Source organism: Crocuta crocuta, unplaced genomic scaffold (assembly GCF_008692635.1).
Source record: "Crocuta crocuta isolate KB4526 unplaced genomic scaffold, BGI_CrCroc_1.0 scaffold267, whole genome shotgun sequence".
NCBI lineage: Eukaryota > Metazoa > Chordata > Mammalia > Carnivora > Hyaenidae > Crocuta > Crocuta crocuta.
The window spans coordinates 1,141,599-1,166,694 of NW_027531899.1; the positions used below are offsets into that span (position 1 = coordinate 1,141,599).

The 25,096-nt window shown below is 52.0% G+C and overlaps 4 protein-coding genes across 6 annotated transcripts in view; 1 reads left to right on the plus strand and 3 right to left on the minus strand.

Annotated features, from left to right (window-relative positions):
- SUPT5H (SPT5 homolog, DSIF elongation factor subunit) overlaps positions 1-9,255 on the minus strand; it is a 26,816-nt gene extending 17,561 nt beyond the window's left edge. The window contains exons 1-4 of one of the 3 annotated variants that reach the window (XM_077773604.1): positions 9,192-9,255; positions 8,858-8,935; positions 3,915-4,080; positions 449-514 (exon numbers count right to left, since the gene is read on the minus strand). In XM_077773604.1, the coding sequence (XP_077629730.1) occupies positions 449-514; positions 3,915-4,080; positions 8,858-8,932 (307 nt within the window). In that variant the 5' untranslated portion in view covers positions 8,933-8,935; positions 9,192-9,255. Of the gene's footprint in view, positions 1-448; positions 515-3,914; positions 4,081-8,857; positions 8,936-9,101 lie in introns of all 3 variants that reach the window. The other 2 variants (XM_077773605.1, XM_077773606.1) reach the window with 2 other exon arrangements.
- Positions 9,256-11,466: 2,211 nt separating this feature from the next.
- On the minus strand, positions 11,467-14,992 carry LOC144239736 (uncharacterized). Its single transcript, XM_077773901.1, has 4 exons — positions 14,767-14,992; positions 13,432-13,590; positions 13,264-13,308; positions 11,467-12,254 (listed from the first exon to the last, which is right to left on the minus strand). The coding sequence occupies exons 1-4, from the start codon at positions 14,908-14,910 to the stop codon at positions 12,000-12,002; spliced, it is 603 nt and encodes a 200-aa protein (XP_077630027.1). The 5' UTR covers positions 14,911-14,992; the 3' UTR covers positions 11,467-11,999.
- Positions 14,993-16,401: 1,409 nt separating this feature from the next.
- Positions 16,402-19,381, plus strand: RPS16 (ribosomal protein S16). Its single transcript, XM_077773907.1, has 5 exons — positions 16,402-16,511; positions 16,649-16,750; positions 18,789-18,885; positions 18,993-19,040; positions 19,180-19,381. The coding sequence occupies exons 1-5, from the start codon at positions 16,464-16,466 to the stop codon at positions 19,323-19,325; spliced, it is 441 nt and encodes a 146-aa protein (XP_077630033.1). The 5' UTR covers positions 16,402-16,463; the 3' UTR covers positions 19,326-19,381.
- A 3,588-nt stretch (positions 19,382-22,969) lies between these two features.
- The window catches only part of PLEKHG2 (pleckstrin homology and RhoGEF domain containing G2), a 10,534-nt gene continuing 8,407 nt past the window's right edge, over positions 22,970-25,096 (minus strand). The window contains exons 20-21 of the mRNA XM_077773889.1: positions 24,992-25,094; positions 22,970-24,912 (exon numbers count right to left, since the gene is read on the minus strand). Coding sequence (XP_077630015.1) covers positions 23,294-24,912; positions 24,992-25,094 — 1,722 coding nt within the window. The 3' untranslated portion in view covers positions 22,970-23,293. The remainder of the gene's footprint in view (positions 24,913-24,991; positions 25,095-25,096) is intronic.

The window sequence follows — 25,096 nt, forward strand, 5'->3', positions numbered from 1 at the left end:
AAATCAACCAATGGGTTGGGGGAAGGGGAAGGGAGGGACACAGGAAAGGTGAAAATCAAAAGTAAAGGCCAGGCACCAGGTGGTTGGGGGAGAAGCCGAAATGTATGAGGCGCACAAAACGGAAAATAACAGGGAAGTGGGGGCACTGGCCCAGGAAGTGGGGGGTTATCTTGGGACGGAGCCCACCCACCCTACAACCCCCAGAAGGGATTCACGGGGGCCCTGGGACCCCAGAGTCCTCTTCCCACACCACCCACCACCCACAGCCCCCACCCCCCAACTCATGGGCCTAAAAGGAAAAGGGTACAGAGCTGGTCTCTCTGGCAACGACAGAAAGAAGCGAGGTGAGGAGGGTGGGAGTTGGGGTGGTGCAGGGCGTGGGGGTGGGGATGGGCTCTCAAGACCCAAGACCCCGAAGTGGGCTTGCAGAGGTGGGCCCCACACACACCTTTCTCTAGGATGTCCTCTGCTCCGTCCTCCCACTGGTCCTCATCCTCATACTCGTCGTCCACATCTGCAACCAGAAAGCCATGTGGTCAGGGAGGCAGCTCCAGCAAAGGGGACCTCGCGATGGTGGCTCCCAGGAAGCATGTCTGGGGGACAGGCACTACAACCCTCCACCCTGCAGGTCAGGACTCAAGAGGCCTGGACAGGTGAGGCTCTCACCCGCTGCCCCAGGGCTGCTTCAAGCCGTAGGATCAGGTCCCCGTTGCGGCTCCGCCTCTACCTGGCTCTAAAAGCCGTCCCTCCCCCCACCGCATCCGGGAATCCATTTCAAAAATCAGACTGGGGACGCCTGGCTGGCTCAGTAGATAGAACATGTCACTCTTGATCTTGGAGTCGTGAGTTCAAGCCCATGCTACGCATCAAAAAAATATAATAAACCTAAAAAAAAAAAATCAGACAGGGCGCTGGGTGGCTCAGTCAGTTAAGCGTCCAACTCTTGATTTCGGCTTAAGTCGTGATCTCCTAGTTCATGGGTTCGAGCCCCGTGTCAGGCTCTATACTGGGATTCTCTCTCCCTCTCTTTGCCCCTCCCCTGTGCTCCCTTGCACCCGTGCACTCTCTTTCACTCTCAAAAGAAAAAAATCAGATCAAATTAAGCAAGCAGAAAAGTTCCCTCCAAACTATTAAAACCAGTATACAGTTAAAAAAAAATTAATGTTTATTTATTTTTGAGAGACACACACATAGCGTGAGCAGGGGAAGGGCAGAGAGAGAGGGAGACCGAATCTGCAGCAGGATCCAGGCTCTGAGCTGTCAGCACAGAGCTGGATGTGGGGCTCAAACTTGTAAACAGCGAGATCATGAACTGAGCCGAAGTCAGACACTCAACCGAGACAACCAGGGGCCCCATGAAAAGACACAATCCGTGACCTGTTGGTTTTGCTGCTGCTCCCTTAGGGTTATAATACTGACGCTTGGCGAGTGTACTGTATGCCCTGCTCTGCTGTCAGTTCTTGCAACAGATTCCTCACTGCGCCCTCCTGGCAACCCTGAAGGACGTGCCACCACTGTTTCGATGGTAAAGTAAGGGCTCTGAGGCCCAGAGAGGTGCCTTCAGTGGCCCAAAGACTCTCAGCTGGTACCTGAGGAACCGTCTGGCTCCGGGGCCCCTGCACCTAATCTCTTCATGACATTACATATCCTCTTTTGTACGTAGGAAATGTTACACTAAAAACTGAATAGTGATACCTGTACACGATGAAAAACTCCAAAGTGTTCAGAGGATGTACGGGTACAGGTAAGTCTCCCTCCCGTTTCCAACCCCCACTAGCTCAGTCCCCTTTCCCAGAGGCAATTCTATGACCAGTTTCTTGTCCAGAAATAATCGGCACATAAAGAAGAAATGTACATAACCCCCCACACCTGCCCCAGTTTTTTTCCCAGTGCAACTTTTTAACATGCTGTTTTGTACCTTCCTCTTTTTCTGAGCAATGCTACCAGCTTGGAACTCTTTTGTAGCTGCACAGGCTTCATTTGCTATTATCTGACTATCTGCCCGGTAACTCGTTTTACCAGGCCCTTACCATCAATGGACACTTAGGTCACCAAACACTTACAACGGCAAACAGGACTGCAGCAACTATCTGTGACCTCATATCTTTACGTACCTATTTGAGTTTAATTGTCAGATGAACTCCTAAAAAAGAACTGCTAGATCAAAGGGTCCCTACATGTTAACCATCAATGGGCCCTGCCGCGCAGCCTTCCCCCAGGCAGTGCCCAATGACACCCCAGAAAACACACGGCTGTCCCCAGCAGTCCACGTCCATGTCACATGGCATTTATCCATTCTCTTGATCTGGGCACTTCTGCTACCTAAGATCTTTTCTCTAAGATCTTTCCTCCCTCCCCTCAGCCGTGAGGAAAAGGGCCAAAGCTCTCCAAGAACAGGCGTGTTCTGAGCATTTCTACCCCTCTGCTCCCTGGTTTTTCCTCAGGTAAGAGGCTCCGAGGAAAAGGGAGGATGGGATTCCAAGTAGCTCTCCCTCACGTGCATGTGGGGAACAAGCCCTCTCCCATATGGCTCGAGGGAGTATCTGGTACGACCTTTTCAGGGACCGGTATTTGGCCACAGACATCAAAAGGCTTTAAAATCATATACATTCCCTTTGCCAGCAATATGACCTACAGGGAGGGATTTGCCATGTAGAAAATCTTCGGGGTCCATGTCAGATAAAATAGCACATCTTCAGGGGCATCTGGGTGGCTCAGTTGGTTAAGCGTCCAACTTTGGCTCAGGTCATGATCTCACGGTTCATGAGTTCAAGCCCCACGTCGGGCTCTGTGCTGACAGCTCAGGGCCCACTTTGGATCCTCTGTACCCCTCTCTCTACCCCTCCCCTGCTCATCCCGCTTTCTCCCCCTCTCTCCCTCAAAAAAACAAAACAAAAAACAAAAAAAAACTCTAATATTTTCATAGCACCTCATATCGCTGAAAATATCTCAAAATATCATTTGGACTCATTGCTACTTCAAAATTAGATTCTTATCAGACCCCCCACTACATCTTGCTATTTCAGTGCATCCCTAGTGAAACACATGTGTTCTTTGAGTATGTAGCTACTGTATTTCGGTATAACTGTTCTCTCTGGAATCCTATGTATTTTTCCCTTAAACATTTCAGAACACAATTCTAAGGGGTCCACAGGCTTCACCAGATGCCAAAGGAGCCACAGCACAAAGAAGTTTAGAACCCCTGGTCTAGGCAATACCTTGTGTGTATGTGTTTGAACAGGTATGAAAGTGTTCCCAGCGGTGCTGCTTGTAACAGTGAAAAACACAAACAAACCTCAATGTCCAACAAGAGGCTGGTTAAATAAAACAGATTATGGGAAAAATACTAAGCGGCCATTGGGAAACAAATGGGTATTTCACAGATGACGATGATGATAGCACGAGCGCTTAAATCGTTCAGAAAACTTTCTTCGAAAAACCGACAGCAACTCACCCAGGGCCACATGGAGGAGAGAGCGGAGCCAGGCCACAGGGGACCCAGGCCTGTCGGCCTCCACTACCCTGTCCTGCCTACATCGAGATCGTCTGAGCTTTCCCGGACAAGCACAGATTTCAGTGTTTTAATGGATGATACTACTACCATGACTGTTTTAATAGGATTGCTGTTTTGGGAACGTACAAAGAAATATTCCGGGGTAAAATTACTTATTTGGGGTTTGCCTCGACATCGTCCAATCTGGGGCGGGAATGAGGAGGATGCAGCAAAACAAAAGCGGCACTGAGCTGCTAAGTGTGGACACAGGTGATGGGGCATGGAGGTCCCACACGCTACCTACTATGGCGCGTGCTCGACATTTACCAAAAGAAAAACTTTTTGAAAAAATTCATTCAAGAGATAGAACCAAGAGTGGAAGTGCGGCCGACGCGCAGCACTCGCCAGGCCTGTGACATACCAGCCTCGTCCAGGATGAAGCCGCCATGGCGGGGTTTCTTGGGAGGCCGGTCATCATCTTCCTCTTCCTCTTCCTCATCATATTCTTCCTCCTCTTCCTCCTCCTCTTCTTCCTCGGGCTCTTCCTCCTTCTCACTGCCTGCTACACTCCGCCGCTCTTCTTCTACCTGCAGGGTCACAAAAGGTTGGGGCACCAGGGTTCTGTACCCCAAAATCCAGACACCAAGGTCCCCAACCCCAAATGCGACCTTGGCTCTGCCTGGCTAGTCATACGCCCCTCTGCTCCGCCTACCCTCCCTTCCAGCCCAGCCTCTCTGGGCGCCATCCTAACTCAGTGATAGCACCGCCATCGGGTCTACCAGTACCTGGGAGCGGACCCACACTCCCGGCTCGTCTAGACCTCCTTGCTGGCCTCCACCTGGCCCATAAACGTTTTAGCTCCATGACGTTGGTCAGTGGCCCTCATCTCTTTCCACTCTACAACCCCTCACGCCATCTCATCCTCTCTCTCGGCTGGTGGGTATCTCTGTGACAATGATTCCTAGATCTCCAGTGCCAGTCTACACTGCTCCCCAAGGTCACTGCCTGCCTCTTGTTGCTAATTCCAAGGACCATCCTTAGTCTTTACCTACAGGACACTTCACACCACTGGCTGCTCCCTCCCGAGAGAAATGCTCTTCCCTTGGCACCTGTCACATCACATTCTCCTGGCTTTTCTCCAATTTCTCTGGCAGATCCTCTGCAGGCCCCTCTTCCTCTGCTCACCCCCAAGGGCTGGCTTCAGCCCCCAGGGGTCAGCCAAGGGCCCACTCTGCTTCTCCCTGCATACACTCTCCCCCTGGGCCACTTCACCTTCTAGTCCCAGTTCCTGTCTCTGCAGGTGATGCCCCATCTGTCTCCAGCGCCCCACTTGCTTCCTGAACTAGAGGCCCCCCCATATGTCAGCAGCCTCCACAGATGCCTCCCCGAGATGTCTTTTGAACCTTTCATGCCCAGCGTGTCCCCACACTGACAACGTCTTCCCCTAGACCTGTGCTAGCTCCCTCTAGCTCCCATCAGGCACCAAACTCTTGACATTTCTGCTTTTGGAACACCGTCCCTCCAAGCTGCCCCTTCCCCCCCATCCCTAGAGGCCCTAGCCTAGGCCAGAACACTGCCCTCTAAAACCTAGCCCCTTGCCCAGCCTCCTTTCTGGTCTCTTGGCCTCCAAACCAGTCACAAAAGGAAATGGTCCAGACAAAACAGTGTTCCCCAAACTTCAATCTTTTCCTAACTTCATGTCTTCTTGCCAAGTTCATGTCAATACAACCCGTTTATCTGATATTTTTAATTCACTCACATTTTTACTTAAGAAACTTCCTTATTTTGAACTATTTCAGAAAAAAAAAGATTTTTAAAGTTAGCTTGTTGCAAGTAAAAACTAACCACAGAGATAAAAGCAAAACAATATTATTAAGCTCTAGCGTGATACTGTTGCCTGCTGCAGGCTCTAAGCCAAAAGCTTGTTCCTCCCTGATAAACACGGAGGCGAGCAAATTACAGAGAAGTATTCGAGACACAGTAGCACCAAAGTGAAGCTTTCTCCGTGACCCAGTCAAAAGACAGGACATGCAACTTAAAAGGAAATAACTTCCTTGAGAATGGCTCACTGGGGCTTAAGGTCGTGTCCTTATCCCACCCAAAACCACCTCTCATCACCCCCCGCCTGGAACGCATCGCGCAGACTGGAGAAACTAAATTATGATTGAGGGGCGCCTGGGTGGCTCAGTTGGTTAAGCGTCTGAGTTTGGCTCAGGTCAAGATCTCACTTCACAAGTTCGAGCCCTGCATCCAGCCCCGTGCTGACAGCTCAGAGCCTGGAGCCTGCCTCAGATTCTTGTCTACCTCTCTCTCTGTCCCTCCTCACCTCTCAAAAATAAGTAAAAACATTAAAAAAATTTGTGATCTAAAACATGAAACTGATCATTTGGTCCCCTGCTTAAAACATGGCCATGGCTCCCCACTGCGTTCAGGTAAAGAACGAGCTCCTTGACAGCTTACACTAGAAGCACACTCTGCCCACTGTCTCTCCCTCTCCTTCCAAATGCTAAGTCCTGGCCACACAGAACCACTCGATCCATGGTCTCTCAGTGCTACTCGGCATCCGTGCTGGTCTTCTGCAAAAAAAGCCACTCTCTTTTGCCTCTCACTCATACTTCAGTCAATATACTCCCCCTCATAGGAAGTCATGCCTACCCCCCATCCCACCAAAGTCAGCCACACCCTCTGAGCTTCCTCCATCACAGCCCGGACCACTGTGAGCTCCCTAAGAGCAGGGCCCAGGCTATCTCAGGCACTGCTGGGTCCCCAACACTACCCAGTCCAGAGATGAGAACAGAAGACAACTTAAACGTTTGTTCAGTACATAGTCTGGACTCATCCACAAGGTCCCACCTTTGAACAACTCAAACTACAACAGGACCACAGCCTGATTTCAAGGAACCTTGTCATCATTCCCCTGGCTCAGTCCCAACAAAGCCTTTTTCCAAACCTGGCTCCCTGGTCCCCGAGGAGAGAGCTCCCACTACCATCTCTGTGTTATCTTGGGGCTCGAACGTGCTCTTACACCGTCTATCCTCTCAGCATCCCCTGAACGAACCACTGGTTTATAAAACCATCTCCACTCCAGGACAGAGAGCACCGTGAGGGAGCCTGTGACCCCAACCTGACGGGCATACTTGCTGAATGAATGAACGGGCAGGCTACTGCGGCTGAGAACGGTGAAACAGCTGATTCCCCCAACAGTGGCCCATCATCCGCCATCCCAGCCTTCTACACACAGGGCCTGGCCCTTCAAGGCCCATGCTCGCCTTTGGCTGCCCGAAAAGCCCACCCAGTCCTATCTCAGGCTGGCCTCTCACTGTTCTCCTGCCTCATCTAGTGACAGGAGGCAAGGGAGCAGGTGACTCAGGAGCCTGGTGTGGCGTTGGGGAAGTGAGATTTGCACGGAGCACACCCGATGTCCCAGCCAGGAAAAGGACCCAGGGATCCTGGTCTCATTCCCACCGGCCTTTCACCACAAGCAAAGGGCCTCGAAGCCAAGAGTCACAGAGAGCGAGAACGCAGTGCTGCTGCTTGAAGCAAAAACACTTCCTAGCATCCTCCCACTTGCCTCACCGTCACCATGGCTTCTCGATTCTTCCGACTCTTCACTGGAAGCTGAGGGCTCCCCAGAAGGCACAAGGATTGACCATCGAATGCCTACGGAGGGCAGGCAGAAAACTAAAATACGGAGGGGAGGGGCAGCTCAAAGGAAACTCGTGACATTTTCCATCTACCTGATGGTCCCTAGAACACAAGTAAAACTTTCTTCTACCTAAATCAGCCACAAGGCAGGCATCATGACAAATGGCAACTGATATATCCCAGGCATTGGAGAAAATTCCCCATTTTAAAGCAGGCTGCCACTTCTTGAGCAAAGAGCTGCTTGCGGGCTCCTCTAACTTGCCCAGAAAAGCAGGAAGTCAGGATTTTTACACGAAATCACCCTTGCAAGTGTTGGCAACTACCTTAAAACATTGATTTACGTTTCTGCAGGCTAAAGGAGGCACCTATAATCATCCAGTCATCTCTGTTAGCTTGTAACTGTTGCCTCCTAAGCATAAACTCCCTGAAAGCAAAAATGTGCCTTGCTCCACTCTTTCCAACACCTGGGAAGAATCTGGAACGCAGTTGCAGATGCTCAAACATTCGTGTGCCCAATAAATAAGTTCAAAATAAACAGAAGAGGAAAAGAGCTAATAAGAGGCTATTTAAAATCAATTCTGGGGGCGCCTGGGTGGCTCAGTCGGTTAAGCATCCGACTTCGGCTCAGGTCATGATCTCACGGCTCGTGGCTTCGAGCCCCGCGTCGGGCTGTGCTGACAGCTAGCTCAGAGCCTGGAGCCTGTTTCAGATTCTGTGTCTCCCTGTCCATCTGACCCTCTCCTGCTCATGCTGTCTCTCTCTCTCTCTCAGAAATAAATAAAACATTTAAAAAAATCAATTCTGTCCCAGGAAATGTTTATTTGGTTCCTGAAACAATGATCCTTTTAAAACACCAAATCACAAGGCTCTGTCACACTCAATCAGGACAAATTCCTCACCAGAGCCTTCAACATCCTGTGTGATCTGGCACCTGTCACTTCCCTGTTGCACTCACTCTGATCCAGCCAAACCTGACTCCTCGTTACTTCTTGAACACGCAGACCTGCTCCCAATTTTGCACTTGCTGATCCCCCTCACTGGAACACTTTTCCTCTGCAAGTGACTCACTCTCTCACCTCCAACACGTCTTTTTTCAAGTATGGCTCTCTCAGACTCACCCTATTTAAAACCGACCAGGGCGCCCCATTCCCCTTCTCTACTTTTCTCCAAAGTACTTTCTGCTGATCAGTCATGTTTGTTCATGTTCACAGGGCCAAAGACTTTCAAAGCTTTGTTTTGTTTACTGGTGTGACCCAAGGGCAAAGAATTGTGCCTGGTTACGCAGCAGACACTGCAACTATATTTCTGAAATGACTGAGCACACCCCAAAATAAAAGCTAACAGGGTGCTTCCAACATGCTAGGTCCTTTAAATACATCGCTGGCGGGGCTCCTGGGTGGCTCAGTCGGTTAAGCCTCTGACTCCGGCTTAACTGAGGTTAAGCCTCCCCAACTCGTGGTCACTCTCTCTCTTTCTCTCAAACATGGATAAACGTTTTTAAAAAGATTCAACACATCACTTATTTCACTGCACTCGGAGCATCCCTGGCCTCTGGCACCTGCCCTTCTGCTTGACTTCGGCTTGCCTACGTCTCTGTCACTACCAACAATCTGGAGGCTCTCAAAGGCCAGAGCTCGTTCTGATCCCCTCCGAGCTCCCACAGGGGCCTTTCTGTCCCCAGGCGCAATACCTCCTCCCCACAACGTCCCGGCCACACACCTCGGCCTCCTCGCCGTCACTGCTGCGCTCGCTGTCCTCCTCCTCGGAGAAGTTACTGTCCTCACTGTCCGACATCTTCTGCTCTTGCAGGAAAAGACGGCGGCCTCAGTGCGCCCCCCAAACAGGAGCCCCACCCCTGCCTCAGTTTCCCCGCCGGTTCCCGGGGAGAAGAAAAATCCCTTAGCGCACTTCCGGCAGCCTGGTTCTGGCAAGCGTGAGCCCGAAAGGCTACCCCTTAAGCTACCTGCTGCGCCTTCCGTGTCCCGGAATCCGGTCTCTAAGCCTCCCTAGACCCCGGCGACCCCTGGTCCTGCCACCTCGGCGTCCGACCCACCCCTCACCGCTCCGGTTCCACCTCAGCCTTCGGCACCAGCAGCTGTTCACACGACGCCTGGCTGGGACTGACGTGCCCTCTCGCGAGAACCTACCCGTCAGCCTCCCTTAACGCGAGATTTCCAGGGCCCGTCCCCGGTGACGCACTTCCAGGGCGCCATCTTGAAAGTGGCAATCCGGCTCACTGTAGAGCATGGAGTCGACATCTTGGGAGGGTCAAAGAGGGATCCTTTTCTGGGCTGGCACTTCCAACCGGAATTTGTGTCTGAATTTACTAGTGTGGTGTGCCAAGCCGTGAGGAGGCAGGGAGTGACCAAATAATAATGAGTTAGCAAATAAATCAGACTTCATCTCCTACCTCTAAAACATTCCTAGGAAGTAAGTACCCCCATTTTGCCGACAAAGAAACTGAAGCTCAGAAAAATAAACTAACTGGATAGGGGCGGACCTAAGACTCCATCCCAAGTTTGGATAACCCTTAATACCTTGTTTTTCTTTACAAATCCCGAAGTGTAAATCAATATGAATTTACATATTAGTAATTATTTGTCAGACAGATAGCAAAGGACCAGGTATGATGAGACAGAGATGAGAAAAATTAACTTGATGAAGAGGGAAAAAAATAAGAAACTTTTAAAACACATTGCTAAAATTTCTTGCATAAGCATCGAGACACCTGGATTAACTTTACAGCAATTTAATATGCACCTAGTTACAGGGTAAGATGGTGTGGTCAGGCCAACAGCGGGCTCACAAAACAACTTATCAGGGAATGAATATGTCACTGGTGTGTCTGTATAAGCACACACTCCCTGATTCAACAATCTCAGACTGAACCCAAGACAGACTAGGGAGGGGATTTTCACTCTATAAAAATGTTTTCCCTTCTATGAGCTTGGTACTCATATGTTTATACGTATTTAATAATAATAGGCTTCATCCGTCTAGTAGAGCCTAATGCAGAGCTTGAACTCCTGACCCTGAGATCAAGAGTTGGATGCTCAACCAACTGAGCAACACAGGTCCCCCCAAGTTTGATTATTTTAAACAGCAGCTCTTTAATGTTTTGTGTGTGTGTGTGTGTATGTGTTTTTTAATTTATTTCTGAGAGAGAGAGACAGCATAAGCAGGGAAGGGTCAGAGAGATAGGGAGACACAGAATCTGAAGTAGACTCCAGGTTCTGGGCTAGCTGCCAGCACAGAGCCCGACGTGGGGCTCAAACCCACGAACCGTGAGATCATGACCTGAGCCAAAGTCGGACGCTTAACGGACTGAGCCACCCAGGAGCCCCTACAGCAGCTTTTAAAAATAGGATCCAGAGGCTCCTGGGTGGCTCAGTTGGTTAAGCCTCCGGCTAAGGTCATGATCTCGCCATTCATGAGTTCAAGCCCCATGTTGGGCTCTATACTGACAGCTTGGAGCCTGGAGCCTGAATCAGATTCTGTCTCCTCTCTCTGCCCCTTGCCTGCTCACTCTCTGTCTCTCCCTCAAAAATAAACATTAAAAAATTTTTTTGAAATAAAATAAAATAGGACCCACATGTAAAATGCCTATTGACACTGCTGCAGAAAGCAGCACTTTACTCCAGTAAAGTGAGGGAGCAGTAATATTCTCCCCATAGAAAGTTCTTCCTTAGTGTGTCAGTGGTTCTCAACCCCCAACCCTACCACTACAAAAGAATATGTAAGAAGAGAGGCGCTTGGGTGGCTCAGTCGGTTAAGCGTCCGACTTCAGCTTAGGTCATGATCTCACATTTCATGGGTTCGAGCCCCGCATCAGACTCTCTGCTGATAGCTCAGAGCCTGGAGCCTGTTTCAGATTCTGTATCTCCCTCTCTCTCTCTGCCCCTCCCCTGCGCGCTCTCTCTCTCTCCCTTTCTCTCTCTCTCTCAGAAATAAATAAAACATTAAAAAAAATAATTTTCAAAAATATGTAAGAAGATGGAAGAGAAATGTGTGTTAGTCCCAAAATGGGAACAACGTAATGATAAACAAATTAGGGTGCATCTATACAATGGAATAGTAACACACTGCTGATACGCATTTGAATGAATCTCAAAAACATCGTGCTGAGTGAAAGAAGGCAGACACTAGACTATGAACAGTACAATTCCATTCATGTGAATCTCTAGAGGCAGCAAAACTAATTCTATACAGACAGGAAACTGATTAGTGGAGGTCTATGACGAGGTGAAGATTGGGGAAGGGGCATGAGGGATGCTTTGGCGATGATGGAAATATGGCTGTGTGTCTACGTTTGTCAGAACGCATTGAAATGTATGTTTAAAATGTATGCTTTTTACTGTACGTAAGTTACACATCAATAAAGTTGATTTTAAAACTATAGATGTTCAGGATCCGGCAGAGACCGATGATCAAGATCTAGCCTAGTGTTCAAGATCTAGCCTAGCCGTCAGTATTCCTCGAGAAGCTCTCCAGAGGGTAATTATTTGCCACCAGGGACATGAGGCTCAAGACTCTCCCTGTCCTCTAGGGTGGGATGAGGGTGGAAGACACCTGCGCGATGCTTGTCCCCTCCTGGAAGAGGAGAGAGGAGGGAGTGCCTCAGATGGAGACCAGGGGCAGCTGGGGACCAATTTACCCAACCCCTTACCCCAGTAGGTCTGAGACTTCAGGCTTCAGATCTTATTTTCCTCCACTCTTCCCCTTGGCTCCATGGGCTCCAGATGGGGTCCTCTGGCTTAGTAGGAGAAGGCTTAGGATGGGCAGCTGGGGCTGGAGACCAAGGCTCCCATCTCTCCCCCCCAAGCCCCTCCGGCAGTACCAAGGGGTCTGTGTCCCCCCAGGCTCATGCTGAGGACAGGCGCCGAGCACAAGCCCCCTGTAATAACTCCAATAGTTTGGCCAGAAAGAGGGGGACGGGTCGCTGGGGATGTCCTTCACAGGGTGGACAAGGACCCTGGCCAGTCACCCACAGCCGGGCCCCCAGCGCATCCAGCAGACGCTGTAGCCGGAACACAGCAATCCCGACGGATGGGCCCTCTTCAAACTGGATCACAGACAGCTCCAGCCGAAAGCAGCCCAGTGTCTCAGCAGGACACACCTGCAGGGAGAGAGTGGCTGAGTGTCTCTGGGGAAGGGTCTGATCCCAAATCCCCAAGCCCGGGTTTCTGAAGTATGTCCTGGCATAAGCCCCGTCACCTCTTGGGGCCTCAGTTTCCTCATCTGTAAAACGGAACCCTGAATGATGCCCACCTTCAGGGCTGATGCTAGCCTATACTGTCCGTGCCTGTGTAAGTTAGAAAATGACACTTCTCAGGATGACTGGGTGGTGGTTAAGCCTCCAACTTCCACTCAGGTCATGACCTTGTGGTTCGTGGGTTTGAGCCCCACATCAGTCTTCACACTGACCCTATGAGGCAGATAGGGCCACCATGTATGGATGTTAAGAATGTACACTGCACAAGGACCCCACAAGAAGGGCGGTATCCACATCCTGGATATTTTTGTCAATTTCTGGTAGATGGCAGTGAAGTATCTTGTTCTGACAAAATCAGCACTTGGACGTGTTTTAAGAAATGTTGTTTTCATTTTTCTCTTTTTTTAATGTATTGTTTTTCGTTTTTTTTAAATGTTCTGTTCTTTCTTGAGAGACAGAGAATGGTGGGGGAGGGGCAGAGACAGAGAGGGAGACACAGAATCCGAAGCAGGCTCCAGGCTCCAAGCTGTCAGCACAGAGCCCGACGCAGGACTCGGACCCAGAAACCGTGAGATCATGACCTAAGCCGAAGTCGGACATTTAACCGACTGAGCCACCCAGGCGCCCCTAAGTAAGCTAATATATTTAAGGTGTTTAGGCCAGTACCTGGCCAAGTAAGCACTATTAAAGTGTCGCTATCACCCTCATTATCTGTTGTTAGGTGTCAGCTGGTGTTCTAGGTGTGGGAGACAGCAGTGGACAAAATATATTTGTGATGGCAGGGAGCTCGGTCAGCAGCTGGACAGCCAGAACACCAGCCCGCTACCTCCCGCCCCAAATGTATGTGTGTTTGGAGCCTAGCGGATTTTCCCTAAACTTCCAACTTCAAGTAAAGAGCTAGTGAAATACTCACCGAGAGATCATCTGGGGTGTAGAGAGTGCCATCATTTTTGTTTCCCTACAATTTGGGGTAGGGAGGAGAATCAGATCTTGGAGGGGAGCGCCTAACCGTTCCTCAGACGTGCCCCGCACCCCACCCCCTCCCTGCCTGTCTGCTGGCTCTCCCCTCCGTCTTCCTCACCAGCATCTTCATGATGGCAACAAGGAAGTAGAAAGGCTCCCGAGGGCAGAGGGGTGATCCTAGGCCTCCCAAGGGCCGTACCAGCAGAAGGATGGTCCAGAGAGGCCACGTGGGCACCCTGCTCACCCCCCAGGTCTTTTCTGGTCCCAGCCCAGGGTCCTGGAAGCAAGAAGTACAGGGGCACTTGAGTGGTTCTGTCAGTTACGTGTCTGGCTCTTGGTTTTAGCTCAGGTCATGATCTCACAGTTCATGGGATAGAGCCTATGTTGGGCTCTATGCTGACAAGCTTGGAACCTGCTTGGGATTCTCTCTCTCTCTCTCTCTCTCTCTCTCTCTCTCTCAGTCCCCCCCATGCACATGCACACAGACGCTCTCTCTCAAAATAAAAAAAATAAACTTAAAAAATACAGAGAGACAGAATAAAATGGAAGACAGTGGAAGACACTGAAGTGTCCTGCTGCCTTCCTGTCCAGCTCCAGTCAACCCACTGATACTCAGGGAATGTTCTCCAACAGTCCAGGGAAGATAGTGACCCTAGAGTAGGCGGGGTCCAGGTCAGAGGGCTCCCTGACACCTCTCCCCCACTCCCACCCCTCCACAGGAAGATATAAGACTCAGTAAGGGTGTGAGGATCAGCCTAGAGAGAGTGGAGGGTTTGGAAGTACTGGTCCCCGCCCCCACCCTCCCCACAAAGATCCATAAGACAGGACAGTGTGTGAGTGCGGGTGAATCCTGTGGCCCGTCTTCTCAGTGGAAAACACCCCTGTTACACTTTAGATATGTTTGCAGGTGTGTATTTGGGGGTCTTTGCTCTCCTTTCTACTTTTATTTCTTGTTTCCTTTTTATTTTTTTATTTATTCATTTTTTTAAATGTTTATATTTTGAGAGAGAGACAGAGCAGAGGAGGGGCAGAGAGAGGGAGACACAGAATCCGAAGCAGGCTCCAGGCTCCGAGCTGTCAGCACAGAGCCCAACTCAGGGCTTGAACTTGTGAACCGTGAGATCATGCCCTGAACTGAAGTCGAACGCCCAACTGACAGAGCCGCCCAGGCGCCCCTCCTTTTCTTTTTTAAATAAATATTTATTCATTTCTGAGAGAGAGAAAGAGAGAGAATATGAGACGGGGGTGGGGGACAGAGAATCTGAAGTGGGTTCTGCACTGATGGCCACAAGCTTGATAGAGAGCTCAAACTCAGGAATCGTGAAATCATGACCTGAGCTGATGTTGGACACTCAACCGACTGAGCTACCCAGTGCCCCTCTATTTCTATTTCTGTATCAACTACTGTATTTCCATATTTCAAATATCTTGAAATCTCCATGCTTGCCTGTACCTGTCTGTCTTCTTTCTCTGAGGGCTGGCCTCTCTGCCTCCGAATTGCCGTCACTTGTGTTTTCTGGGTCCATCTGTAATTGACCCTGGGTGTATCTTCTTTCTCCTCTTCTCTTTTGGCCCCTTCTTTGTCTTTCTCCTTCATGTGTGCCTCTCTAGCCGCTGGGTGCTCCCTTCTTTCACCTCTACCCTCTCTCACTCTTTTGGAGCTGGACTCTGGGCAGGACTCCTTCCTGCCACAGACCCACCTACCAACCTCCACTCCTCTCCAGGCACCAGGTGAGTTGACCACACCCCTTAGAACTTTGAACCTTGGCCTCTGCTGCCAGAGACACTGAAGAAACTGTGGGCTCTCTGCAGTCCTGAAAGAGAACCCTTTTGACTGGGAAAGGAGTATCCTGAGTGTGGGAGAGCCAAGGGGAAACTAATCCTAAGAGTCCTAAAACGGGATTGGGGGGACTGGGGATGGAGAATTCTATGCGGGAGGAGCCTGGAGAGCTGGTGATTTGGGGGTGAGAGCAAAGAGATGATTTGAAGGACCCCTGAGAAAGAGGGATTCTAGGGTAGAGACCCTGAAGAAGGGGTTTCTGGAGGGACAGTCTCTAAGGAGTGGAGAATTCGAGGAGAGGAGAATTCTTTTTTTTTTTTTAATGTTTGATTTCAGGGAGACAGAGAGAGAGAGAAGCAGCATGAGCAGGGAAGGGTCACCAGGCTCTGAGCTAGCTGTACGCACAGAGCCCGACGCAGGGCTCGAACCCACACACCGTGAGATCATGACCTGAGCCGAACGCTTAACCTACTGAGCCACCCAGGCGCCCCTAGGAGAGGAAAATTCAGGGGAGGCAGTTGTTGGTTAGAGAAAGCTCTGAAGGAAACGGAATTCTTGGGAAAGGTCCATTCTCGAAGGAGGCGGCTCTGAAAGGGAGAGAACATTTGTGAAAGGGGATTCTGTCGGGGTTGTTCTCAGAAAAGTGGATTGCGGTCAGTGGGAGATTCTGGGGCTCTTAAGTGGAGGAATATTCAGGGAAAGAGGGGGATTCTGGGAGGCGGAGACTCTAAAAGAAGGAAATCCTAGTGAAAGGTAGATTCTGGAGGAAGGGCTCTAAAGGGATTAAAAAGATTCTGGGAGAGAACCCACGAAGGAGGTGCGTTCTGAATCCTGAACCTGGGAATCCTGACAGATTTCCTGGTGTAAATTCTGTAGGTGAGATTCTGATGGAGGAGGATTTGGGGAGAAGAATGTCTAGATGGCCGGATAGAGTCTACAGGGGAGGAAGAATGCTTGAGATGAGCGGCTAAGAAGAACCGTCTTCAGAAGAGGGTGAAAATCGAGATTTTGGGTGGAGAACGTTGAGGGAGATTATTAAAGAGCCGAAATGCAAATAAACCGGCGGCCACCAATGGAGACCGAGAATATGAACACAGACAGTCCCCGCCCTTCTTCCGCAATTGCACCCGGCACACTTCAGGCCCCGCCCCTTCCACTCACAGGTCCCGCCTCCTCCGCTCAGGGGTCCCACCTTCCCGCCGCTAACCCTAAGTCCCGCCGTAAAGCTGTGAGCCGTAAAGCTCACTCCCGTCGCGACGCAGCACCGAAGGCGCCTGCGCAGACCCTGAAAAGCGGCCGGGGTGGCCCCGCATTTTCCTTTTCCGGTTGCAGCGCCGCGCGGTGAGGAGCTCTTGTCTACGTTCGCAGCTATGCCGTCCAAGGGTCCTTTGCAGTCTGTGCAGGTCTTCGGACGCAAGGTGGGCCGGGCGCCGGATGAGAGGGGCGGTGGGAGGCCAGGGTCTGCAGAGGCCTGCGGGCAGGGTCCTGGGGTCAACACGGGAGTCGGGGGCCGAAGCTCACGTGGCCCCGCTGTGTTCTCCCTCGCTTCCCACAGAAGACGGCCACAGCCGTGGCGCACTGCAAACGGGGCAACGGCCTCATCAAGGTGAATGGACGGCCCCTGGAGATGATCGAGCCGCGCACGCTGCAATACAAGGTGAGGGGATTGAGGGTGGGCGTTTGGGTTGATTGGGGGGCTCTGGAGAGAGATGTTATGTTTCAGTGGATTCAGTGGATTCCTGGAATTGATCTTGGGAGGCCGAGGGATCTGGTATCAACAATAGGATGTTCATGGGACTTAAAATTTCAAAGACTGTGCTGTGGTCGTTTTGTGGTGGGTCTTTGACTAAAAGAAATGCAGGGAACAGCCCATCCCACTGCCAGTCTGGATTATAAGGCTTTCCAGCGTTTTGGGAGGACACCACTCCTGGGTGGTGTTGGGGACAGAGAAAACGGGTCATTTGGAGATGGAGCTGTTTTCGGTTTTCAGAGGTTTCGGATAGTGTATTGGGAGTGGAAACGTGGATGCCGTAGTTTAAGTGGGTGTTTTCGAAACGGGGATATTTGGAAGCCCAGTTGGACAGTTGGGGACGCAGTGGTAAGGGTAGTTTGTGCGGCCTGATTTCTTTAAGTTGACGGGGGCGGGCGGCGGTCGTGTATCCTGTTTACAACCTAACTTTTGTTTTCACTGGTAGAGTACATGCGTTCCTTGAGAACAAAAATTAATTTGTTTTTTAAATATAGGAGTAAACATAGAACTTAGACATTGTAGGTGCTCACAAGGTATTGGAATGACAGGAACAGAATTTGGGTTTGTTGTTCTTTGCCGTGGAAGGGGTTCCTTCCCTGCCTGTTGCTGTGTTGGCCTCAGTTCCTTCAACTCCGAATGGGATGAGTGGAGTCAGATTTTTGCCTCTTTTACCTGTGTTATTTGTTACTTGAGGGATAGAACATTTTTTTTCTCCCTTGGGTTATCCGTAAAATGGGGATCATTTCTGCCTCGAAGGGCTGTCGTGAGGAGAAATTAGATTTTCGGGGTAAATTTCTTGGCATGTAGGAGAATGCATTTGTTGCTTTCTTAAATTTTGTTGCTTTTTATTTCACTTTTAATGGCATTTTAAAAATATGTCTTATTTTTGAGAGAGTGCAAGTGGGGGAGGGACAGAAGATCTGAGGCAGTCTTTGCCCTGACAGGAGAGGGTGTGATGTGGGGCTCAAACTCCGGAACTGAGATCATGACCTGATCCCAAAAGTCTGACACTCCATGGACTGAGCCACCCAGGCGCCCTCTAATTTAATTTTTTAATTTTCGTGTAGTTGACACGCAGCGCTTTGTTAGTTTCTGGGGTACAGCGTAGTGATCAAAGTCTGTCACTTGTAAATGTGAAGGATAATATGTGTTGCAGCCTTAGAATGCCATACGATAGTGTCTGACATCTTTCTGTGTAGCAACTATCAAGTACCGTGGTTTGCTCTTCTCAATTGTCAGTTCTATGAAGGTTCTGTTTGTGTAACCTGTATTGAGTGCCGAGGACCCAGCAGTGACCCTGGTGACCCCAGGCCCTGCTCTTGTAAAGCACCTAGTCCTGTGAAGGAGGCAGACTGGTTTCAGCATCAGATCCTGCTCCAGAGTAGTCAGGGCTGGGATGGGGGAGCCCCAGAGAAGGCTTCTGGCTCGAACCTGGGTGGGAGGATCAGTACAGGCTTGGCATCGGCAGCGGCAGGCGGGAATCGGTGAGCTGAGGCCTCACACCTGCAGTAGACAAAGTAACGCCTAAAGGTGTAGAGCTGGCTGGGGGGCCGCAGGGCACAGGTAGCAGAGTTGTGGTTTGGAAATGTGAGGCTCTAGCCCAAGGGGGGAGATCCAGAGAAAGCACCTGATCTGGCCCGGGAGTGGCTTTCCACTGTTCCAGGCAGGCTCGATGGCTGTAGAGGTTTTCCTTGTGGAGTGAAAGTTCCAGAACCAGTCCTGGAGACGGGGGCTCGGAGACCCAGAGGGACACACATAGGAGGGCCCTGCTCAGGTTCCATTTAGTGGTCTGTCGTCTGTCTCCAAGCGTCCCTGCTCTCCTGGCCGTGCAGAGAGGTCGGCGGTGGTGGAAGCTACTCGGAGAGAGAGAAGTAGGGTGCTTGGTGAGGTGGCTCGGCTGCGCAGCCTGGCCCCTAAAATCCTGTTGTGTCCCTTGTTCCTCCAGCTACTGGAACCCGTTCTGCTTCTGGGCAAGGAGCGGTTTGCTGGGGTGGACATCCGAGTCCGAGTGAAGGGGGGTGGTCACGTGGCCCAGATTTACGGTGAGTCCCAGGAACGTGGCATCGGGGTGGGAGGGGGCTCTGAGAGCAAAGCCCTACTCTTGGGTCTTCACGAAGCTGATCCACCCTCTCCTGTGTCTTCCTCACAGCAATCCGCCAGTCCATCTCCAAAGCCCTGGTGGCCTATTACCAGAAATGTGAGTGAGAATGGCTCCTTCCTATCTGGTGGGGGTGGGGGAGGGGCAGGCAAGTGGAGGACCAGCCCCGGCATTTAGCCCCAGAGACCAGGGGGCGCTTCTGTGGCTGTCTCAGTCTTCACTCTCTTCTTGTCCCCAGACGTGGATGAGGCTTCCAAGAAGGAGATCAAGGACATCCTCATCCAGTACGACCGGACCCTGCTTGTCGCTGATCCCCGGCGCTGCGAATCCAAAAAGTTTGGCGGTCCTGGTGCCCGTGCTCGTTACCAGAAATCCTACCGATAAGCCTCCCGTGAGGGTCAGGGTTCACCTTTATAATAAACAATTGTCATGGGACTTAAGGTTTCAGGGACTGTGCTGTGGTTGTTTTGTGGTGGGTCTTTGACTAAAAGAAACACGGGGAACAGCCCAGCTCACTGGCAGTCTGGATTATAAATAAGGCTTTCCGGCCTTTTCGGAGGACACCACTCCTGGGTTAGTGTGGGTGGGTGGGGGCAAGCTTGAGTCCCAGTCTCCCTGCATTTCTCGTAGCGTCCAGTGTGTGGGCACAGTGGAGGTGGGGTGTTCTAGGCCACTGGTCATGTGGGGTGTGTTCGTGGGTGGGTTTGTTTGTTTTTTTTTTTTAAAGTCTTTTTGCTGATGGCATGTCCGGGAATAGTGGGGTTCATGGGTAAGGTCAGTGAACAGTAATCCAGAGAAAGGGGAAACCAGAGTGCGGCCTGAAGTCAACTAGTAAGTAGCACCATGATTGGATTAGGAAGGAGTCTTCCCTGATGCCACCCTGCAGGTAGATAGGCTTGAGATGTGGGAGGGGTGGCATTCCTTCTAACTGGCTTCATCCTTCAGGAAGTCAGCACTGCCTCCTGGGGAAGGGGCCCCCGTGGCCTCTTGAAAGCGAGTCCCGATTACACTCATTGTAGCAACTGTGTTTACAGGGCTCAGAACGTGGGTCTGAGGACTTGTTCGTTTACTGTGTCTGCCACGTGGTAAGAGCCAACGAATGGTAGGCTCTCCGTGGCTACCACTGGGCTATACAGCATATTTCCGTCGTGCAAGAAGGTTCTATGGGACAGCGTTGGCGTATGTTTAGGGAAAACAAGTGTTGCCTGTGGTTCAAGTTACTTTTGGCCTTTCCTCCCCGTCTTTACAGGAAGCTAATGAGCTTCATTGGGTGGGAAGGGCATCTCTGCCCCTATTGGCCCTTGCAGCCAACCTTTCCTGGGGCGGGGTCCCCCACTGCTCTCCCTGCTGGGGTACTGGCCAGAACCTCATACGGCATTTGGACACTGATGGAGAGGGGGAAGTTTTAACATATTCTTTTCATAAAAGAAGGATCTTGACATTTACTGTTCACTGGCCCTTTTGGTATCTGCCCGCTCCATACGGTAGTCCCGTGCGACTGCCAAACTGGGCAGCACACATGAGAGAGCGTTTCCGTCGTTGAGGAAAATCGCTCGGGACAGCACTGATGTCCAGGGAGCATATGCAAATAGCGTTTCTTATAGATGGCTGGTGGGGTTGATTGGCACCAACTAAGTGTCCGGCTAAGCGTTAGGTATACTCGATGTGCCAGTGAGCGTGCTGACAGGCAGGTGTCTGACTCTTAGGTAAGTGGCCTAGTGGCAGGAAGCAGCTGCAGCTCCCCAGGTTTGCATTGGAGCTGTAGTTAAGGGGTTGGATGGTTTTAACCTAAGTGTCCCAAAGAGGGCAGGAGGCCACTACCCCTGCACTCTGAGCCTGATCTGTAGCTCGGCTGGGCTGTCCGTGGGCCGGCTGCAGTGGACTGGCGAGGCGTCGGAGCCAGGGCTGGGAGGCAGAGGTAGGAGTCAGGCAGATGGGAGTAATGGAGTTGGGGGGTCCCTGGGGTCCCTGGTTTTCTGCAGGGCTCGGAGACCCCCTTAGAAGACTCCTGGCTCCCTGCCAGAGGCACAGCTGGGATGCATCTTGCATCTGGAAATGCTAAGGGCTCGCCTCTCCTTCCCCACTTCAGGCTTTGGAGTAGGCGGCCCCTTTCTCCCTCCCTGCCGCCTCCTCAAATACCGGGAATTCCGGCGCCACTGGGAGCCCAGGCCAGGCTGAGAACTTTCCTTCAGCTGGGAATGTGCAGCTGGGGGGTGGAGGAGGGGAGGGCCAGCCTCCGTCCTGACCCTGGGGAGGCTGCATGGAGTTGACCCAGGCCCTACTGCATGGCCCAGTAACCATCCAGTAAATCCTAGAAGCCAGCAGCTAATACTGACCCGGGCCTTATGTGGGATACTTTACTCTGCCAAGAACCGCCAAGGGCACCCGGTGCACTAGGCCGCAAGCCCCCTTCCGGTAGGTCAGGGTCTTCTTGAACCAGGCCTGGTACAAAATAGACACTCAGCAGCCCAGAGGATGGACTGGGCGAAGCGGTGTGGACTTGAGTTCCAACGTTGCCCCTTAGCCACGCGTCTGGGCAGATCCCTTATTCTCTCTGTGCCTCGATGTCCTCTCTACAGTGAGGATCAAAAACCATCCTCGCAGCGCCTGGGTGGCTCACTTGGGTAAGCACATGACTATTGATCGGATCTCCTGGTTCGTGGGTTTGAGCCTCGTGTCGGCAATGCGGAGGCTGCTTGAGATTCTCTGATCCTCCTCTGCTCGTCAAAATAAAAATAATAAAAAAAAGACTTAACAAAAAAAAAGAAACCTTCATGTGCCTTTTAGGGATATTGTGAGGATTCAGAGTGAATGAGTTCACACAGAATGACTAATGTCTGTGCTATGCAGTTAGTACGCCATAGATTTCCACTTTTTTTCTTGTGACCTGGTTGTTAAAACTTCTGATTCTTTAGGTTGGGACTGTTGGAGGATCTCTTATTTGAACCATGATGAGTCAGGCTCAGATACATTTGCGAAACCAGGATACGCTCACTGAATCTGTACACTGATCTTATAAGGCAGATACTGTCCTCGTACAACTGAGAAAACCCAGACTCCAAGGTTCTACACCAACTGGAAAAGTCAGGACTTGAACTCAGCTAGGACACTGCCACAGGGAATTCCAGGGAGAATTAAATAAGACACTGTGCTGAAGCATGAGGTTTAGCGTTCAATGAACGAAGCTAGTATTCCCCCAAGAAACTGCTTAACTTAGGCGGCTCGCTGGGCATGCCATTGCTGGGAGGGGGCAGGAGGGTTCTAACATAAAAGTCTTTGTCTTTGACCGGAATTTCTTTTTGGGGGGGATGTGGGGGCCACGCTGAGGCACTCCAGAGGCCCCACACTAGAGCAAGGGGGTGAAGAGATCCAGTGTGTGTATGTGTAGGTGGGCACAAGAATTGGAACATTCATGACGACGGGGAGTGGTTGCCAAGAGAAATCAGATGTGGAACAGACTTCCAGAATCCCAAAAGCGATTCACTCTGGTGTCCATATGGACTGGTCTCTGAAATTTTATAGACCCAAGACCCAAAATAATCTAAGGAGGGATGGGATGGTGATAGAGAGCGTTGGATGGTTGTCCCGGTGGGTTAGATGGCTGGGTGAGTGAGACGTAGGAGCTGGTGGAGGTGAAAATGAGGCAGGGATGGAGAGGGCTCATTGGAGAAAACCGGTGGGAAAATGGAAGAATGGCTTGGTGTTAGGATACTAGACGGGGAAGGGTAGGGCGATGGACGAACAGGCTAGAGATGGTCAAGCAGATCAGGCCATATAGGTTGGAAGAGATAGGTTAGAAGGGCAGGAGAGGGCTGGAGACAACCAGATCGATAGATACAGGGAGGGCTGAGCACGTGAGACGCAGGAACGGGATGAATCCCTGAGGGAATGGACTTCTAAGTCTGCCCAGAACAGAGCTGCTTAACTTGGCTTTCCTGGACGGTGGCCTCAAGCAGCTCATAAACTCTCTGAAACAGCAGACACCAAACTGCCGTGGGTGGTTGTCAGTAACGCTTAAAGTCACAGACCCCCCACCCAGTTCTCAGAGCCATGGATGTGTGCTGCGTCAGACCTTCCCATTCATTAGTCTTGTCCTCCCCCACCGCCTCCAGAATGGGAAAAGATACAGAACTTCAAAATATGAACGAACAAAATATTAATGACATCCCGTTGCCCCATCCCTGTTGAGTTAATCAGGTAAGTGAGGACCTTTCGCCCAAGCAGATCCCAGGAGATGGAAAGCTGCGGCAATTTTTACACCTTTGTTCAGTGTCTGGACTTTGGGGTGACGTTCTGAGGGTCTGTGGCATCTGGTTGAAGTCCTTGCTTTTCATGAAGCCCAATACCGTGGCTCACATGTGGAAAGGGGCATCAGGAGCTCCCTGGGCTCTACGAAGGCCCACAGATTCCTGGGTGGGGGCCAAGAGAGCAGGATGGTTTAACCTGACCTGGGCCTTGGCTGGCCGCAGCCGCCCCCCGCCCCCGACGTGGATGTTGACCGTCGTGGCATAGCTGAGCCTCCTGGCTGGGGCTGGTGGGGGCTGAGGCTGGGGTGGTGGCGAAGGTGCCCGTGATGCGGGGGCAGAGGAGGACCAGGGACCCCGGGAGGCTGGGGCAGCTTCTCCCCCAGGCCCTTGTCTCCGAGCCAGGCTCTGGCTGATGTACGAGGCTGCCAGGTATCTGGAGAGGGCGGCTGCGTTGGGACCCAGGAGCTGACGCGTTGGAGGAGGGGGACTGTGGGGTGGGGTCGACTCTGAAGACTCGGACCTGGCAACATGAGAGCCCCGGTGGCCTCCTGGTTTGGAGAAGACCACGGTGGTCGGAGCCGGGGTGGGTAACAGGCCCGGACTGTCCCGAGAGCCTTCCTGCTCAGGCAGAGCTGCTGCAGCTGGAACAGGAATGTTCGTGAGGCTCTTCTGCTCCACCCAAGGTGTAAGTTTTTGGATGTGGGGGTCTGTGAAGCTTTGTTCCTGATGCAGAGGTGCGGCAGATGGACCCCGGGTGTCTGGGAGGCCTCCCTGCTTGGGCAAAGGCGGAAGGGCTTGGACTTGGATGTCCACGAGGCCTTGTCGCTGGGGCAAAGGTGTGGCAGCTGGAACGTTGGGGTTCTGGGGCAAGGACGGTGGGGTGTCGACTGGGATCTGACGGTCTAGACAGCTTCCGTGCGCAGGCGGAGGTGAGGTACCCAGAACCTGAATGTCTGAGAGGTCCTGGGGCAGAGGCAGTGGGGCGCTGGCTGGGGTCTGGCGGCTCAGGTGGCCTCCATGTGCAGGCACAGGTGAAGTTCCCGGGACCTGAATGTCCGGGAGGTCACACTGCAAGGGCAGGGGAGCGTCGCCTGGGATCGGGTGACCCAGGCTGCTTCCGTGTGTCAGCAAAGCGGTGACAGCTTGGTCGACCACAGCAGCTGGGAACTGAACATCCCCGCAACCTCCTTGCTTGGTTAACGGGGTGTTGGTTGGGCTCTGGCCCCGTTGGTGGCCTTCCTTCTTGGGCACGGTGGCAGTGGTGGCTGAAACCGTGACATCAGAACCACGTCCCTGACCGGGGACAGCTGGGCTGGTTGGAACGTGGGCGTCCGCGTGGCCTCTGTGCTCAGGCAAAGGCGCAGTAGCTGTAAATGGGATTTCCGGGCAGCCTTCTTGATCAGGTAGAGTCGTAGCTGGACCCTGATCAGGTGGGGGGTCTTCCTCCTCAGGCAAGGGTGTGGGGGCTCCAGCCACACTTGGTATATTCCAGAGGCCTCCCTGCTCAGGCAAAGGGGTAGCAGCTGGACCCTGGATACCCAGACCGTCTTGCTCAGGTAAATTTGAAACACTTAGACCCTGGCTGCCCAGGCAGCCTCCCTGCTTAGACAAAGGTGTGGCAGCTTGAGCCCGGGTGGCAGGACCCAGAGGGACAGATTCCTGGGCACACGTCAGCGGGAAGGCCAGCTCACATACCAGCACGTGTCCAAAGGCAGGCAGGGGACCTGTGTGCACAGAAAGAACGGAGTCAGGGCCGTGCTCTCCGCGTGGGCCGTCTCTGCCGACCCCACACCTGGACCTCACCTGGCTCGGCCTGCTCAGGGGGCAGGGAGGGGGACAGCTGTGGCTGGGCCAGAGCGCGGGGCCGGCGGCGGGGCGCATTGGCCGACGCCCGGGTCTCCGCCCGCT

Excerpts from the sequence above, each read along its gene's own strand:
- RPS16 (XM_077773907.1), top strand. The coding sequence starts at position 16,464 with ATGCCGTCCAAGGGTCCTTTGCAGTCTGTGCAGGTCTTCGGACGCAAG. Across the intron at positions 18,886-18,992 it reads TCACGTGGCCCAGATTTACG|CAATCCGCCAGTCCATCTCC; the intron begins GTGAGTCCCAGG and ends TCTTCCTCACAG. Across the intron at positions 19,041-19,179 it reads GGTGGCCTATTACCAGAAAT|ACGTGGATGAGGCTTCCAAG; the intron begins GTGAGTGAGAAT and ends TCTTGTCCCCAG.
- LOC144239736 (XM_077773901.1), bottom strand. The coding sequence starts at position 14,910 with ATGAAGGAGAAAGACAAAGAAGGGGCCAAAAGAGAAGAGGAGAAAGAA. Across the intron at positions 13,591-14,766 it reads CAGAGAAAGAAGACAGACAG|GACCCTGGGCTGGGACCAGA; the intron begins GTACAGGCAAGC and ends TCTTGCTTCCAG. Across the intron at positions 12,255-13,263 it reads ACACCCCAGATGATCTCTCG|GTGTGTCCTGCTGAGACACT; the intron begins GTGAGTATTTCA and ends CTCTCCCTGCAG.